Genomic DNA, 18,180 nt, shown 5'->3' on the forward strand with positions numbered 1-18,180 from the left:
ATATTTATGTTCTATATTAAATTTTTTAAGTTTACTATGTATTTAATTTGTCCGTGTTGCAATTGTCATTTCACGGTAATGATTCCACTGTTTGGTCATTGCAAATTAAAAGACATCTATTCGTCCAATAGATCTGTTCAGTGTCTAGTGATGAACCTTCATTTGAATCAAAAAATCTGTTAATCCGTAACATTTCAATTATTTTTCTCGCAAAACTACATTCAAACCCTAATATGGCAAGATCCACCATACAGTATATAGTAAACTGGACATTAGAATTGTTTGAATCATGCAGTCTTCATTTAATAAAAGAAGTGTTGAATTTTGTTGATCCACATCTAGATGAAATGTTAAATATCATTGCAAACTCTTTCGACAATATGAAAACAGAGTATTTACGAAAAGAATGTTTTTTAAAGAATGACTCTTTTATTGAGCCACAAGCAATCACAATAGATACAGGTCTTACTAAAAAAATACAAGGTATAAATAATATTCATGTTATAAACAGAATTTCTTGCCAAATAACTCCAATGCGTTAGGTATTGACAAAATATCTAGAATTTAAGAATACTTACAGTTATACTGACGATATATCTAAAAAAGAAAATGAAAGTAATAACAGAATTGGTTCTTTTTCAAAAGGAAGTCTTTGGCAAGAAATGAAATTAAAATTCCTAAACAGAAAAGTAATTCCTATTTATTTCGACGATTTAAAAGTAAATAATCTTTTAGGTTCACATACTGCCATTGATAAAGTAGGAGTAATGTATTATAAAATTACGTCTGTACCTGTAGAATATGCATCCAAACTTGACAATATTTTTCTACCTTTAATTCATAGAACACTCGACCGAAAAGAGAATGAATTCGGATATTCAAATTTCGAAAGAATATTTGAACTTTTACTTGGTGAATTGAAATATTTAGAAAATAAAGGAATTTAAAGAGAAAAAAATGTAATCGAAGTATATTTTACCGTTGCTATAATTTGTGGTGACAATTTAGGTTTACATTTAATGTTAGGTCTAAATGAAAGCTTTAATTCTATCCATTATTGTATTGTTACGCATCAAGTCGTTACAAATGGTGGAAGACAATATGCAATTAAGAACTTTTTTTAATAAATAAGATATTTAAAAATGACTTTGTTTGATCCTAAATTCCTTATTCCAATTTCTCTCAATAATATATTGAATAATATTGAACATATAATAATAAAATTAAAATGATTATAAAAACGAACGAAATGATTATAAAAATTAATGATTCAAATAGTTCGGGTGAAATTAAATATATATTTTAATTTATAACGAAAAATTGTTATACATTATTTTGCGATTAAATGAGACTTTTGATGAAAACTATCATGCATATCAAAATATGAGATATTATTTATTGCGATGATTTAAAAGAATGAATACGCAGTTGCAAACGGATTTAATTATGTGATTTTTTAAATTAGGTTAAGAAACAATGTTTTTCTAAAAATTAATATGTATAATGTTTAATATTACATTACTTTGAATTATATTTTGTTGTGATCTAATGTTTCTATACTATTAAATAGCTATGTATTACAATTACAATGCATATCTTTTAGATATTATTAGCTTCTATATGTACCAATATAATAAACAAGAACAATTCTTTTAAAGTAATTATAATCGTTGATAAAATATGTTCAAATGTTAATAATAAATAGAAGTATAATTTTAGTAAGTTAACTTAGAATTTTAAGTAAAGAATATAATTACTTAATTTAATTTTATATTAATTTGTTTCAAACAATCTACTTCATTCATTCAATGCATTGTAGCTCTCAATCTAGTCTTTTTTTCTTAAATACATAATAAATATTGAATGAAGGCATAGAAAAAAAATTGAAATAGCGTATTATCCATTTACATTAAAAATTGAATGGTTCTAATTAAATCATTTCAAACATCAATTCAAAACACTATAATTTTCCTCAATTAACTTTAGTTTCATGCAAACGACAGGTGTAACTTTATTTAAATCACTTTCTTTTTTAAATAAATATTATTTAGTTCCCTTAAATATTTAGATTTCTTGGCGTAAGAAACTGATTCTTGAATGAGGAATAGTTTTCCAACTCAGAAGGCGTTCGATCCAATCGTATAAAGCATTTGTCTGTATCCAAACGCATAAGGTACTTGAATCAAACGATTTATAATTGGTACGAAGAACTATTTTATATTGTGCATGTGTGTCGTAAAATTCATGATATAATTAATATAATGACAGTCAATTAAAATTACTTAGTATAATTAATCCACCAAAAACAGATATCGTTCAATATCTCTAGAAAAAAACGGTGCCGCCTCACTGTTGTTCGAAAATGCATTATTTTCAAATTGTTCTACATGCAATAAATGCTTAAAATCATGGAACTGCGCCAAGTTTAACTTGCTATAATAGTGAAACCATAAAATTGTTGCTATCAATTAATCGATAAAGTCTTCTTTTTCTTTAATTTTGTCCTAAGGCTTTAAAACCAAAATCGTACAATTGAGCAGCAGCAGTCAATGCTCATTACGTAACGATATGAATTAATCACTGTAATTTTCGTCATGCTTATCTAACAGTAAAAAAAGTTCTTTTTAACACTATTATACCACCTCCAAGTAAAAAAATTACAACACATCGTAGGTGGTGTCATGATGAAAAACAGCACACTATTCGAAGTAATGAATCAAGCACCATTGTATGTAGGAGGAAATCGGGTATATTGTACTGCTCGATAAATTTTACGACCTCAAAATCTCTTGTTAGATGTCACTACTTTTCGTTTCTAGTAACACAAAACTAAGCGCTGACAGTGCCCTCAATTACTTTTTGTTTTGCAATGACATCCGGCAAGTGTATTCTGTTAGAGAGAAAAAAAACGTTTTTGTTATGATTTCATGTCAATTTTGACGCGTGTATTTGAGGAAATCACTCAGTTAAAAAGTAAGTTAGAGTTTTACATTAATTTAAATAGTACCTAAGAATTATTTTCTACTATGTAAATTAATAAAAAATGAATTATTACATTTATCGTATCAACATAGTTAATTTTTATTAGTAATTTCACTTATTATTCTAATTGTTTATTCACTTCGATTAATTACTACAATAAACAACAACTGTCATTTTATATTCCAATTCATTATTTCGCACGTGTGTCACTAACTATGACGCTACGAGCGCCTTAACTTCGATCTGCTTACTAAACTCGATTTACAATCGCATTTAGTAAGGCCTTAACTGCAGTTAAGCAACTGATGTAAAGGCTGTTTAAGCGCAATAACATCGATGTTTGCGTTTTTTTTATTGTGCCAAATAAAAAAAAGCAATTAAAAAAAATTGAAAAAGGTAAAAAACAAATAAACCTAGTAGGACTCGAACCTAATACCATAGGTTCCGTAGGGCTAGCGCGCTGCCCTTGAGCTATATCGTCATCGTAAGGAAATTTTTATAAGTCTTACTTAAAGTGCGAGTGGGGCTCCGCTTGCCCACGGAAGAAAAGGGACTTTAAGGCGGAATGGTGGGGATCTCCGATACGGAAGGAAGAAGAAAAGAAGAGAAATATAATTTCTTTCTCACTTGCACTCGCAGGAGCAATAAAGAGCTCCTCGAATATACCTAGGGAGCACTTGGGAGTTAGAAGAGTTGAGTTTGCCCAGCTTTGTTTCAAACGGGAAAAAATTGGGAAATTTTTATTCCTCCCAAATAAAACCTCGATGAACGCTCGCATATCTCGATATTATTTTCAAAGTTCTACTCTGCCTGAATATTAGGTGGAAAAAATCCGAAAATTAGTACACGTTTTTATATATACTGATCGATAGAGAATTTAATTCTCTATCGATGGAACATAACTTGTTTTTTAATTTTATTGTAAATTTTCATATGCAAAAAATTGCTAAATGCTTCGTTAACTATAAAATTAATTTTTAAACTATTTTTAGAAAATTTCTTGAAATTTATATACTGATATATAAATCAAAGCAATGAATTCAATCGATAATTTTGAGTTGTAACTTTCCAAGAATCTCGGAAAATCTTAGAATTCAAGTTAGCGATTTCTGCCGCGAAGCATTTTTTCTATGCGTGCGCATCTTTGGAGGGTAGTAGGTGTGACTGTGCTAAGAATACTGTCGCTACCTGGTTTTAGGGTACTGAAGCTTACATGTACAGTATCGCTCTCTGGCGAATGGGGTGATAACTTTGCGATTTGGGGTAGTATGGCGTGATCTCCAAATGGAACACGGCATTGTGATTCTATATACGTCTCACTTCTCTGTCTGCGATCAGAGCGCTGAACTTCTATTTTGCCGGGCAAAGTTCGATCCCAGTCCCAGCTCATTTTTTTTTCTTTTCCATCTTGTAAAATTCCACATAATTACAATAATTACCTATTCATATTAGTTTAAAATTGTCTTTTGAAGTTTTATACAATCTTCATTTTTCAATAAAGAGAATTCATGGTAACTACAAATGTAGTTTTTAGAAAACTTTTAGAAAATATTTTTAAACTAATATGAATAGGTAATTATGATGATTATGTGCAATATTACGACATGAAAAAGAGAAAAAAAATGAGCTGGGACTGGATTTGAACATGTTCAGCAAAATCAAAGTCCAGCGCTTTGACCACAGAGCTAGCATATGCGCGGATTTGAAAAGTCCATGTTTATTAATTATAAGCAGTAGGCTTGGATACGGTGGGTGGGGATAGCTTGCCAGCGAAGCGCCGGAACTCACCGCAGATGGTTCTGACTGTTTTTTTTGTTAATAATTAATAATTGTTTAAAAAAAAATTCTACAACTAATATAGCTATATAAAGATAAGTTTTTCTATACTTTTTAAATTTTTTATTACTTTTTCATTGTTCATTGGAAGAGTCATCATGAAAAAAATTGAAATTAATTTTAACTGGATGAAATTGCAATTAGATGCAATTTTAACACCAAAAAAGAAGAAAAAATTTTGCCGTGACTGGTATTGAACCCTGCTTGGCAAATTAAAAATCTAGTGCTTTGACTACAGAGCTAGTATACGAACATTTAGGATGTTTACATTTTTGAATTATAAGCTACTCGCTTGGGTACGAAGAGAAGGGTTTGAGCTTGTTTGCAAGCTTCCCAAACTCGCAGTCTTCTCTCTAATAAAAAAGACAGAGATGGATGTATATACTTAGTGCTCTGTCTTTCTCAGAATAGATGATTTAAGAATTTTACAATTTTTTGGTGCCCTAGAACTCCTTTTTCGTTAGTGTATTCCTGTAAATTGTCATTTTTGAAATAATTCCCCTGTTACCCACTCAATTTCAATTGACATCAAGCTTCGGCCTTCCACAGCACTACGCAAGGACGTAAAGTCAACTCCGGCAAACTTAAGACTTAAGGCTGGGCTGAAGTCAGTAAGATTCCCAAAGTTGAATTTACGCCCCCGGTTATGCGGTGAAAGGCCGAAGCTCGATGTCAATTCAAATTGAGTAAATAACAGGGATATCGTTTGAAAAATGATAATGAAATAATAAAAATGGAATTGAAGCATGGCAAATCAGTTCATAATATGTTGACAAAAAGTCGACCTTGAATTACCTAACCGTTTAAGGATAGGGATGATTGTGCCGGAAAAGAGCTAATTAGGTAGTCAGGCTTTATCAAAAATGTAGAATATTTATTTTTAGCACTAACAATGAATAATATACACTCTAAAACTTTTTACGTCACTAAATAAATAAATGAATGTCTTTTGAAATAACTGAATGTCAATGGTAATCACTGAATGTTAACTTGGATGTAATAAAAATATTTATTGAATAAAAACAATTTCTGTTTACGTCATTTCAGCATTCATTCCAAGATGGCCGTCACATCATTTAGAAAAAAAACTCTAATTATTTTATTTTTGTCACCTCAGTCATCCGAATAAGAGAATAACATTTTTTTAAATTTTATTCAGGAAAAGCTATGGAAGAATTTAAGTGTTAACGATGATAACAAAAAAGATTACGAGTATGAAAATGATAACCCATTAGAAAGTCATCGTAGCATTTCAAAGTGTGGTGTACGTGTTTTTACCTTGTCTTTCTCCCAAGTATCAATCAAAGCTTGAAAATATCAATGGGCCAAGAGCTCGCGTCATCTACATTTATTTTCCAACTAGCTGATTCCTGCGATTTTTGTCCGCATAAAGTGCATAATTACATCACATAATAATAGATTAGTCAAAAAAGTAGTAGACAATAATTTCGTAGGTTGAATAAGCCTATTCTAAATGCGTATTACTTTGTGATGGTATTGCAAAAAATTAATAAATTGCATTTGGTTTACAACGATAGAATTGTTATAAAAAAAAGTCTGTTTTCATTCATGTTATATAATCAGTACCTTCGCTTTAAAAGAGAAAAAAAAAATTTCCAATGGATGAATTTGGATACCTTGCATAGATTCTATTTTTAATTGTTTCTTACAAATCAAAAGATTATGAATACAAGGAGTTCGTTTATATTTATATGACAAGGTTAGTAATCCTTGTTCAGTGAAACCAAAAAATTTCCCGTTGACAGAACTTGAGTATGTTGTATGGTTCCCGTTTTCAATTGTTTATAATCAACTTTATTGTGATAAACAAATAGAGTCAGTTATTGATCATATAACACAGTTAGTAACTTTTTCTTAGTAAAAAAAAAATATAGCATTGGTAGGACTCGTATATATTGCAAAGATTTTTATAGAATGCAATTGTTATAATCAAAAAAAGTCCTCATACAATTATGTTACATAGTTGGTAACTTATTTCTAGTAAAAGAAAAAATTTTCTGTTGGCAATAGTTAAATATTTTAAATATCAATCAAACCAACTGCATTCGACGCGTAATTACGTAACTTAGAACTAATTAGATTTTCAGCAAAATCGGTCCAGCCATTTTTTATGTAGAATCAAAAAACTGAAAAAATAGTGAACTACCTAAATTCTGCAATTTATAAATTATACCATTTTTTAGACGGAATTTCAAGATCATTGCAGAAATATGAATATTAAATGATTGGAATACTTGTATGGAAATATGATGACAATATTTCATCGAAAAAAAAAAATTTAAAAAACAATATCAGCAATGAAAGAATTTTAAACTCGTGTCACGATTGAGAAAACAGCATTGAAGACGCTATACTAGTCAATAATAATTGTCAATAATATGGAATTGTGTTCATAACAATTGAACATTGTTACTAACAAGTGATTATTGATCATAGTAATATTTAAATAATAAGTTTTAAATTGTTATAAACAATAAAAATAGGGACCCTTTCTATATATACGAGTACTTTTAACGCATAATTTTTTCGTTTACTAAAAAAATGTTACCAACCGTATGCCATAAATAAACATACTTTTTTCGTGTATAACAATGAAATTCGTTGTAAATAATGAAAAAAAGGATCTATGAGGTACATTCGAATTCTTCTAACGCACAATTTTTTTTTTTTTACTGAAATAAAGTAACTAACCATATCAAATAAATAAAAACAGACTCATTTCGTTTATAACAATTCCATTTGTTATAAAAAATGGAAACGGGTTCTATTTAAATTGTTTTTTCATTTTTTCCACTGGGAAGTTGGTCGTATGGACCTTTCGGGTCGCACCCCGACCACTGCAGAGCACTGATATTTTTATTTTTTTGTTTAAATAGCATGTAATTAGGATTTAAACAGGCTGAAATTAATCAAAAAGAAGGATTCGTATTTTTTCTATAATTTTTCTTTCAAAGAGCTGTGGAAGAGTAACAAAATATTTAAACATTTTTTTTAAACAATTGAAGAGGAAGAAAGCAATTAAAATAATCTGCGGCAAGTTCCGGCACTTTATCCCCACCTTTCCTCCTCAAGCCTGTAGCATGTGATTAATAAACATAACCACTCTCTATGACAATATGTTAGCTCTGTGGTTAGAGCGTACGACTTTCACTGTGCCGGGTAGAGTTCAAACCCCGTCACAACAGAATTTTTTTTTTTCTTTTCATGAAAATTGTACATAAATGCGACCCGAGTCAGAATATCGCTATTATTTTAGCTGCTGAACCTCCTGACAGAAATTAATTTTGCCGCTGAACCTCCTCACAGAAATTATTTTGCCGCTGAACCTGCTTACAATACTTCATTTAAAATAAAATTTTTGTCTTCATCCAGAATATCTACACGTTTTCCATAATTGTCATGAATATATTAATGAAATCTATATTATTGAATTAGTTTTATCAACATTCGACGATTAAAAATTATTTGTAATGATTTAAAATAATTTCTAATAGTCAGTAATGGTGAGGAAATATTTTCTATAATATTTAATTGTTTATAACAATACATTATTATAGTTAATATGATTATTTTATTACTACCGAGTACAGAATGTTTTTATAAACTATTTTCAATAGTATCCAGTTCTTTTGATTAATAATTATTAAAAAAAAAATTATTAAGTTACTTTTAATAATCAGTGATTATTAATTGCAACTTTTAAATATTTTTTTTTATTATTTTGTGTATTTTGATCAATTTTTTATCATAAGATTGAGTTGCTATTAATAGTATTCCGTTTATAATATTAATTATTTTAGATTTAAACAAGTAGAAAAAAAAACAAAATGTAAATTCGACGCAGCTCAATGAATACAGGGACCTGAACTCGATCTCTCGACGTTAAGCAAAATTTTTCGTGTACAGGACTTGGATGGGTGACCGCTGGGAACAGCAACGATTTTTTTCTACTCCTTGCTTTATTATTTCTTAATAACTTTCTCATGTTGTCTGGTAAAAAAGACTCGATGGACGGAAATAATTAGAGCCTGATTAATTGACTAGTCGAGTCAACTCATTCTAGAAAACGTTGCTAGAATTCTAGTCAAATTTTTTTGGTAGTATGGAACAGTTTTTCATACTTTCTGATAAACACTATTCGAATAACCATGTTGCCACAATTTTATATAAATAAAAATTTTGATTCTTTCCAATAGTTGCGGATAGCCAAGCGGGCTAAAGCGTCGGTTTAATCTTCAAACTGTGAATACGTTAAATCGGTAATATATAATATTTCTTAAATATATAACAGATGATACGTTACATGAATGAAATATACTGTTGATAATTTTACCATATAATTAATTTTTTCAATACGTTGTTGAAAAATTTGATTAAATTAGCTACAACATTTGTAAAAAATACTCTCTAGTCAAGTAAATTTTACAAGAATTTATCGTAAACCTCGAGTATCTATTGATGAGACATTTCTTGTAAATTTTGCTTGATTCGACGATCATCCATATAAGATTTTTTTTTTTTATTGTAGGAATTAATTACAATCTGTTTGTTTAAACAATAAGTAATTTTGCTGTCTATTATTTTTGACGTGTTCAGTTGAAGGTTAGAGCTCGTTGAAAACCTTTAGGCTTTCACTCTCTGAATCTGTTGGGTAAATCTAATGGCTTATATCGCTCCTGTTGAGGATTGCTGGTACCAGTTGATTCGGGTGATTGTTTAGTCTGGCAATATATCTGGAACTAAATAGACGAATTTCTTCTTTCACCGTGCTCATACCAAGGTCATTGTGTATGGTGTCGTTGCTAACAAACTAGGGAGCATTCACTAACACTCTAAGTGCTTTAGACTGGAATTTTTGTATTACATTTATTGAGCTGGCACATGTGTAATCCTAAGTATTTAATTGCTGATACTGTAGGTAGTGGTTGATTGTAGAGTTTAACTGGTGGGCAAAACCTTGATCTGAGCGTAAATGTGATGTGTTTAGATTTTGATGCGTTACCTTTTATTCTCCATGTTTTTAACCAGCGTTCTATTTCATTGATACCTGTTTGTAGTTGTTTCGATGCTTCTGTTGGATTGTCATGTGTAACCATTAGTGCTGTATCATCAGCAAATATTGCCACCATGATTTGATTAGGCGTGAAGATGTCAGCTGTGAAGGTGGCGTAGAAAGTAGGTCCCAGGACGCTACCTTGAGGTACTCCTGATCGAATTGTGTGGAAGTTTGAGATATGTTGTCCGCTCTGCACTTGAAAAAATGTACTGGTTAGGTATGATTTTATCAATAGGAAATATTTAGGTAATAAGTTTTTTATTTTGAACAGAAGTCCAGTATGCCAAACTTTATTGAATGCCTGCTCGATGTCGAGAAAAACTGCGGTACAGTATGTTTTTGTTTCAAGGGAGTTGGTGATGACCTTGACCACCCTGTGTATTCATTCGATTATTGAATGGCTATGTCTAAATCCAAATTGGTGACTAGGAATGAGCTGGTTTTCGTTTATTTCGTAGTTTATTCTTTTTAATAAAAGTTTTTTAAATAGTTTGGAAATGACCGGCAAGAGGCTAATTGGTCTATATGATGAAACTTCTGCAGGAGGTTTTCCTGGTTTAGGGATGACTATAATTTTTGCATATTTCCATTGACTTAGATAGTGTGGTATTCTAATTATTGCGTTAAATAAGTTAGTGATAAAGACTATAGCTTTCTTTGGTAGTTCCTTGAGCATTTTTGGAGTAATTAGATCATAGCCTGGTGATTTTTTGGAGTTTAGTTCACTTTTGATTGTTTTATATACTTCAGATAGTAAAAAGTGGTATATCGGCAGATTCATCGGTAGTGGACATTCGAGGGATTTGTGAATTTCTCTCTCAGTATCATCATCTATTGAGTTTGGTAATAATGGAGTGAATACTTGTTCCAGGTGGGTGGCGAATGTCTTGGCTTTTTCTTCGTATTCTTTCCACGAAGAATAATCAGTATCATTGTAACGGGTTAAGCTACTGATTTGTCTTTGAAAAAGTTCGTTCCTGTATGTTCTTAGGTCTCTTTTGAGCTCAGCGGTTATTCTATTTAGTCTTATTTTATCATCTTGATCCCTGCTCTGGTGCCAGACTCTTCTCAGTCTTCTTTTTTCTTGGATTTTATCCTTTAGAGCTCTTGGGTAAATTATTTGTTGTGTATCGAGTTTTGGAGTAAAGTTCCAGGCTGAGTGGAGTAGCAGCTGATTTAGGTGTTCTATTGCGTCATCGATGTCGTTTGGTAATTGGAGCGGTTGGTTTAAATTAATCTCAGCTGTGATTTTTTTTCTGTATGATTCCCAGTCTGTTTTAATGTTGCGGGGGAGTGAATTAATATTTTTGGTTATTGTGCCTGCGTCGATGGTAATTATGACCGGTATGTGGTCTGAGGAGAGATCCAGGCTTGGGGTTAAAGTTGTATGTCTTCTATTAATTGCCTTGGTGGCAAATATATCTAAAATATTAGGTATTTTTGCCGGATCAGTAGGCCAGTGAGTTGGTAAGCCAGCACTTAATGCATTAAGATTGTTGTCAAGTATCGTTTTGAATAAATTTCGACCTCTTGTTGTTGTTAATCGTGATCCCCAAAACTAATGTTTACAATTGTAATCACCTCCAGCTATAAATTTGTTTCCCAGAGACTGAAAGAATGTTGTGAGTTCATCTGTGTTTAGTCGATACCTTGGTGAGTGATAAACAGCTGATAGGGCTCGTGGACCTTGCCAGTCGTTGATCATTATACTTGTTGCTTGTAGGTAGTCTTCTGAGTATTCAGGCATTACATGGTGTGGGATTGACTGGCAAATAATCACTGCAGTTCCTCCATGGGCCATTCCATCAGGATGCTTGGTGTCGTATGTTTTATATCTAGGTATTCTGAAAAAATTTCTGTCAGTAAAATGAGTTTCAGAGACTAGTAAGATGTCAATTTTGTTTATTTCGAGGAAGAAATGGATTTCACGTTGGTGTTGAGCTAGTCCGTTTGCATTCCATAGAGCGATTTGGAGTATATAATTCATTTTTTGTTGTAATGGCTTGATATTGCTGCTGTGAGTAAGTTGATCATAGTGTTAAGTAACTCTGTTTGTTTATTCATAATAGTTTTTATGTCTTCGTATGATTTTTGTATTACTGTGAGTATATGTGTTTCGTTGTTATTGGTTTGGTGATCAGATCTCGTTACGTTCGCGTAGGTTCTGTTTGGAGTATTAGCTGTAGAGAGGTGAGGAGGGGTCAAATTTTCTCTAGCTTGTGATTGTAGATATAGATTACTGTTGTTTTGATTCTGATTGCGGTGGTTCTCATTTTCGTTTGTATGACTTATCCATCTTGGTCTATTTAAATTGCTGGTTCTCTTTTCCATGATGTTTTAGTAGATTGCGCATTCTTTTTAATCAGCAGGGTAGGGTCCATTGCAGTACAATATTTCTTTGTATGTCCATATAATTGACATCGAGTGCATTCGACGATTTCTTTCCTTTTTCTAGGTGGTTCGACTTGTATTTTCGCGTGTAGTAAATATTGCAGTTGATATATCTCTTTTTTGTTATAGTTAGGTTCTAGGTCTACGAAAAATAATGGGAGAGGATCGTGTGTGCCTCGCTTGTAAATATTTGAGACTTTTCTCATCTTATGACCTGCCTCTTCGATTACTGTTTTGATGTCCTCGAGAGGGAATGATTGATGTAGTGATCTAATAACGATACGGTACGCTCGGTCTTGCTTCAGCTGATACGTGTGATAGTCTGCTTTTTCTTGTTTAAGTATTTTAATTATTTTTCTATACGCGTCAACAGTTTTTGCCATAATTTTTATTTGTTCGTCTTTATCAACTGTTTTGTATGTAAAACAGTCATCTTCAAAAGTTTCTTTAATTTTGTTGGTGAGCGTGTGAATTATTTGTACCCCTGGGATAAATATTGGTGGGGGATGAGGTGATTTTCTGTTTTGATTAGTTGAACCTTGAGTGTTGTTATTTTCTTGATTATTTGTCTGTGATGTCTGATCTTCTTGTGTGATGCTTGTTAATTTGTAGAAACGGTTATTGTCAAATGGTGGTTGTGGTTAATCTGTCGGTATGCAGGTTGCTTTCCGTTTTTTATTTTTTTCGTTACCTGGTATTATTTACCAAGAGTTTGGTGATTAGGAGTTTAGATTTTTTTGCAGAGTAACATGAAGGTCAGGTCTACTACTTCTGGTGTGTATAGTTGTTCTTGACGTGTGTTCGTCGCCAAGGTTTTCCAAGTCCATGTCTACTGATTGGTGATCACTTGTGTCTAACGTTGCACTGTGAATTAGAGGAACGTAACCAGTGCAGTACACTGATTTTTTTGTCTGGCTGATTGCCTGATGAGATTGGTCGTTCGTACTTATTTTCACTATAGTAACTAATTGCACTGTTTAGTAAATACGTCCGAACTCGACGAGCGTCTCGAAAAACATCCATATAAGTGAAAGAGTTTCTAGTAAACTTTTCTAGAATTCTAGAAATATGGTATGACTATTTTCTCCGTGTCAGAATCAGCAATACTTAAAATAAATTTTTTACTTCATTTTTTTTTTTTTTTTCGAAGAAAATTTACTATGTTCAATGACACAATAAACATAGCAACTGAAAACTTGGAGTGGCAGTTATTCATTAATTGGCTATAAACCAAACTTTGAATACATTAAAAAGAATTTCCATCATTAAACATCCTGGAATTTTTTTTGAAAAATTCAAATTATTATTATTATTAATTTAGAAGTTTTATTTTATTATTTCTTAACTTATTCTTATGATAAATCTAATTATTGAATTTTTTATAAAAATTTTAATTTTTATTACCTTCATGATCATCAGTTTTTATCAATATGATTATTCTGATCTTTTTCTTCAGTTCCGAAATATAATTTATTAATCGGTTCCAATTTAACTGCCCGTAGAGACGTTCATTGAAGAAATTCTAATTTTTCTGACCGTAAAGAGTATTGCAATTTTGAAATATTGAATTTTGCTACTAATTCTAAACCTGCCATTTATTTTGTTCGAACACCTAAAATTACCAGATATGCGTGTTTAACTAATTTATCCGTTTCTTCGTTCGAATAGTTAGTCACAAATGTTCATTTCCATTTTGTTTCCGAGCTTGAAAACGATTCAGTAAGCTTCGAAAAATTGAGCTTCCTCAAAACAATCTTTTAAATTTTTAGATAAAACATCAGAATTCTTTAAATCCTCTACACTTCAATTCTCTAAAATTTTCTGAGTTTTGTTCTTTTAACAGGACAATAAAATTGTCTTGCAGCTTCAGCTTTAGCTTCTTCCGACCAATTATGTAATCGACAAATGGTCTAAATTGACGTGAGTGACTTTCCCACGTCTGAGAACCATTGGATTTTGCTGGTTTCGTGGAAGCTAACGAATTCCCTGACGGAAAAAGTCAAGACAGATTCGATTATATTTGAATTTGAAAAAATATTGAGAGATGAATCACTTCTTACATCAAGTGTAAATTATAGGATGAGGACAACAGATATTAAGAGGCAAGTTTATTGAAATGATAAATTCAAATATAGAAACTAAATTTACAGATTCTACAGATGGAAACATACGTATTTTTTACAATACTTGATTGTTTATATGAAAAGTACTACAATTTTTTAATCAATCGATTGTAGTTCATTTACAAACAACCTTTACGAAGATTTTATTCTTCTCCTTCGAAGCTATCGCTTCAATCATCAATATATTCATGTTTAATGTATGAAACGACTTAGAATTAATTAAGTGTAATAACATCTTAAGATAAACAATAGAAAGTAAGAATTAATTCATTACAATGAAGACTTTTTTTGTTTATTTCTTTTAAAATAAAGCATTTTGGAAAACTGGGATTTACAGTGTAGAATGTTGAGGCATGAACGTATAAATCGGAGAAAAATCGTTTTATGTCTTTAAAGACATAAGTAGAGCTTCGTAACTTATTTATGTTCTTAAATTAATAATTATTCATATCTCGAGAACAATACGCGTGAACGATTTTTTTCTTTTCTAACAAGTTAATAATTAAATACTATCAAACTAAATGCTGTAACACTATCTATATATAGATAGTGATATCTGTTCGAAAAATCATGCCGAAAACAGTCAGGACGGCTTTCAAAAAAATGCGCGCCAAGTATGAATGACGAAGACGATAATCATTTTTCATAAAGTGCGATCTTCATAAAGCTTGTTTATGTGAAAAACTACAAAAATACGAGAAATCATTAAAGCCACGTATTTAAATGATTGACGGCTTATGCTCATAAGAGAAGACATTGACGAAGTCTTCATATGGTATTGTTCTATCTGTGGCCTTAGTCTGACTTTGCTGTTGAGTCTATGTAAATGTTGAAATAAATGGATAATTATGAAGCAGCACTTTTTTCGTATCAATAGAAATGAAATAAGAGTTTTTTTTCTTCTCATTAATATCGCTGTAGTATATTTTTCAAAAATTGTACATTCTCAAGTTACAATGATTAAATGTTATTTCTGGCTATCGAACTTGCCATATGAAAATGATTAATAGCTTTCACCGAGAATATTTAAGAAATTATTAATTTCGATTAAGTTCTATTTTCTGTCTGTAATATAAAGAATACTGCGTTTCACCAAACGTTAACAGTACTCGAAGGATAGATGGATGGTGTACTTAATATGTATGTTTACAACGTGATTCTTTTTTACACAAAACAGTACAATTGAAGATGTCTTATTGAAAAATTAAAGCGAGAAAAATGGAAGTAGACTCGTTTGAAATGCATTGCACGATATTCAATCGTATATTTAGTTTGAAAAATACACATTACAATCAATGCTTCCATTTCAATAGCAATGAATAAGTCGTTTAAATATTCTACAGGCGATGTAAAAACTTTAAGATTGAAAAAGTTTTATTTTTATACAACAGTATGTTTAATATTTTTCTATTATCATTTTTTAATTGAATGAAATATTGACTATGTTACAACAACCTAATGAATTAAATGCATTATTTAAAAAAAGTGTGATCTATTTACATTGTTAAAGTTTAATGCGGAAGACAGATTAGTTTTATACCTTAATCGAAGAGAGAAATTTGACAATTGTCATGTAGTCATGAATAAGATTGGCTTGGAAACTGTTACATCAATATAATATTTAATTGAAAATACGTATGTTTATGACTGAATAAGAATATTCATTTTTATTTAAATATAATCGCTGATGGATCAATTTTTTAACGAAGGATGTCAAAATGACAATTTTCTAAAATATCGTGTAATAGTTTTTTTGGTGGTTCCAGTTTTGTTTCAACTTATTTGGAGAATAGATCACTTTCAGAAATTCGTTAAAACTATTTTTCCTATGGAGAGGAAGCATTAATTAGCCAAAATGTAAGTATTCTAGTGTAAAATAAATGACTTTTTTTATCGAAAGTAAGTTTTATTTTTAACAAAGTTTAAAAGTTCATAAAATTGTAAAATTAGATTAAAAAGATAAATAAAAATGAACTTAACGAGAAATTCGAGTTGAAGTTCATGTGTAAAAGACAAATTTAGTTGATAAAATTCTCAATATTGCGGAGGGAAAAAAAATTTAAACGACTTTAAAAAAAAGAGCTGCATAGAAACAAGAAAATAAACATAATGAAATAAATTTCATCTATCATATAAACACTACTTTCAACAAAGTCCAACATGATGCTAAATTTAGTTACTAGACAAAATTCAAGTGTCTGGTGATGTTCTTACGGTCATTTTCCTTTCATGACTTATTATTTTCTTAATTGAGATTCGTATTCAATTACATATATGTTTAATAATATAAGATGAAAACAAATAATGAAATTCTTATGTATCTTTATCAAGGATTATATTAAACCACATATGTCAACTTAATGCATTATTGGCTGCTTGATATATTTATTGTTTTTTTTGAAAATTCAATATTTTACAAGAAGATGAAAAAATAAATAATGAATTATCTGAAAATAGCTTATGAATGTATCAGACTTTTAAATAAAACAACACAGAAATTTATTATGGAACGTTCGTTTGTAGCAAGTAGACATAATAACTTACAGTTGATTCTTGGAGTATATGTTGTTAGAATAAAAAAAGCAAAAACGAATGACGTTTTCATTTTTTTATAGACCAATATTCTGTTAGTTTACAAAATTTCAATGGATATTTATCAAAAATGTTCCTATTTTGAGAATCGATTATCGAGTATTATCCACTGTATACAAAATAACTTATTATATCAGCGATAATAGTGATACTAACAGCAAACTAATCTTTGCTGGTAGTTTTTATACTCGTCGAGGATGACTGGTGATTGCGCATATTCTACCATCCATTCCCTCATCCCTTTTTACTTTCCCCTCTTGTTTTCTTTATTTATGCAATGAAAATTTGTAATTCATAGCTAAAGACATTTCTTTAATGATAACACAATGATTACCGATCTATTGTGTAAATGTTATTATTTATTCATTTTTAATTAACAAAGGATAAGAAATCATCCTATGCGTAAAAGAAATTAGAGATAAATCATCATGGAATAAAATGAAGTATTCAACAAGTAGCATAAAATAATAAAATTTTTTCTCTCCCTGATCGATAAAACTTTGATAGTAATCGGTTAAAACTTTGTAAAGCAAAACATAATTATACATGAAGTCACAGTTGATTCACATTGTTCTCATTAAGATGTAGACATTTTGTTTTTATATTATTGGAGAGTTTTCGAAATTTTCAATGAATTTCAACAGTACTAATTTGAATAAATTTATACATTTTACCTAAAATTGTTAAATTATCACTTTTTTTTAAAATACTAAAAATGATAAGTTTAATTAATTGTACCTATTTATAGGCTGATCGATTAATCATTAGAGAACTAATACGCTAGGATTTAATTTTAACATTATCATAGATTTTATTTGAAATTCAATACGTCTTAAAATTGAAAGATTTTCTTGTAAAAGGTATCATAAATTCTGTACAGACCGTTCTAACCCAAAAACAGAGATAAAAATAGTTCAATTTCTGTGATGTTCCAATTGCCGCTTATAATTTAATTTCATTTTGGAAAATCATCAACCTTATTGAAGTTTTTAATAACTTAAATTAATCTCACAATATTATTTCGGTCATTAACGTCATCATAAACTTTAATAACATTGTTTATATGGCATAAAAACATTTTTGAGGTTCACAATAAATTTTAAAAGGCACATTTTTAACCTCAACTTTGTTAAAGTAAACGAAACAACAAAATTGAATGAGTGATGTATTCATGAAATG

At 30.3% G+C, this 18,180-nt stretch overlaps 1 protein-coding gene across 1 annotated transcript in view; it reads right to left on the reverse strand.

The window, feature by feature from the left end:
* The window catches only part of LOC118071109 (CAPA peptides-like), a 41,170-nt gene extending 24,133 nt beyond the window's left edge, over positions 1 to 17,037 (reverse strand). The window contains exon 1 of the mRNA XM_035090063.1: positions 16,954 to 17,037. Coding sequence (XP_034945954.1) covers positions 16,954 to 17,014 — 61 coding nt within the window. The 5' untranslated portion in view covers positions 17,015 to 17,037. The remainder of the gene's footprint in view (positions 1 to 16,953) is intronic.
* Positions 17,038 to 18,180: the final 1,143 nt, after the last annotated feature.

This window comes from Chelonus insularis, unplaced genomic scaffold (genome assembly GCF_013357705.1).
Source record: "Chelonus insularis isolate UGA/USDA-ARS -01 unplaced genomic scaffold, ASM1335770v1 contig_74_pilon, whole genome shotgun sequence".
Lineage (NCBI taxonomy): Eukaryota > Metazoa > Arthropoda > Insecta > Hymenoptera > Braconidae > Chelonus > Chelonus insularis.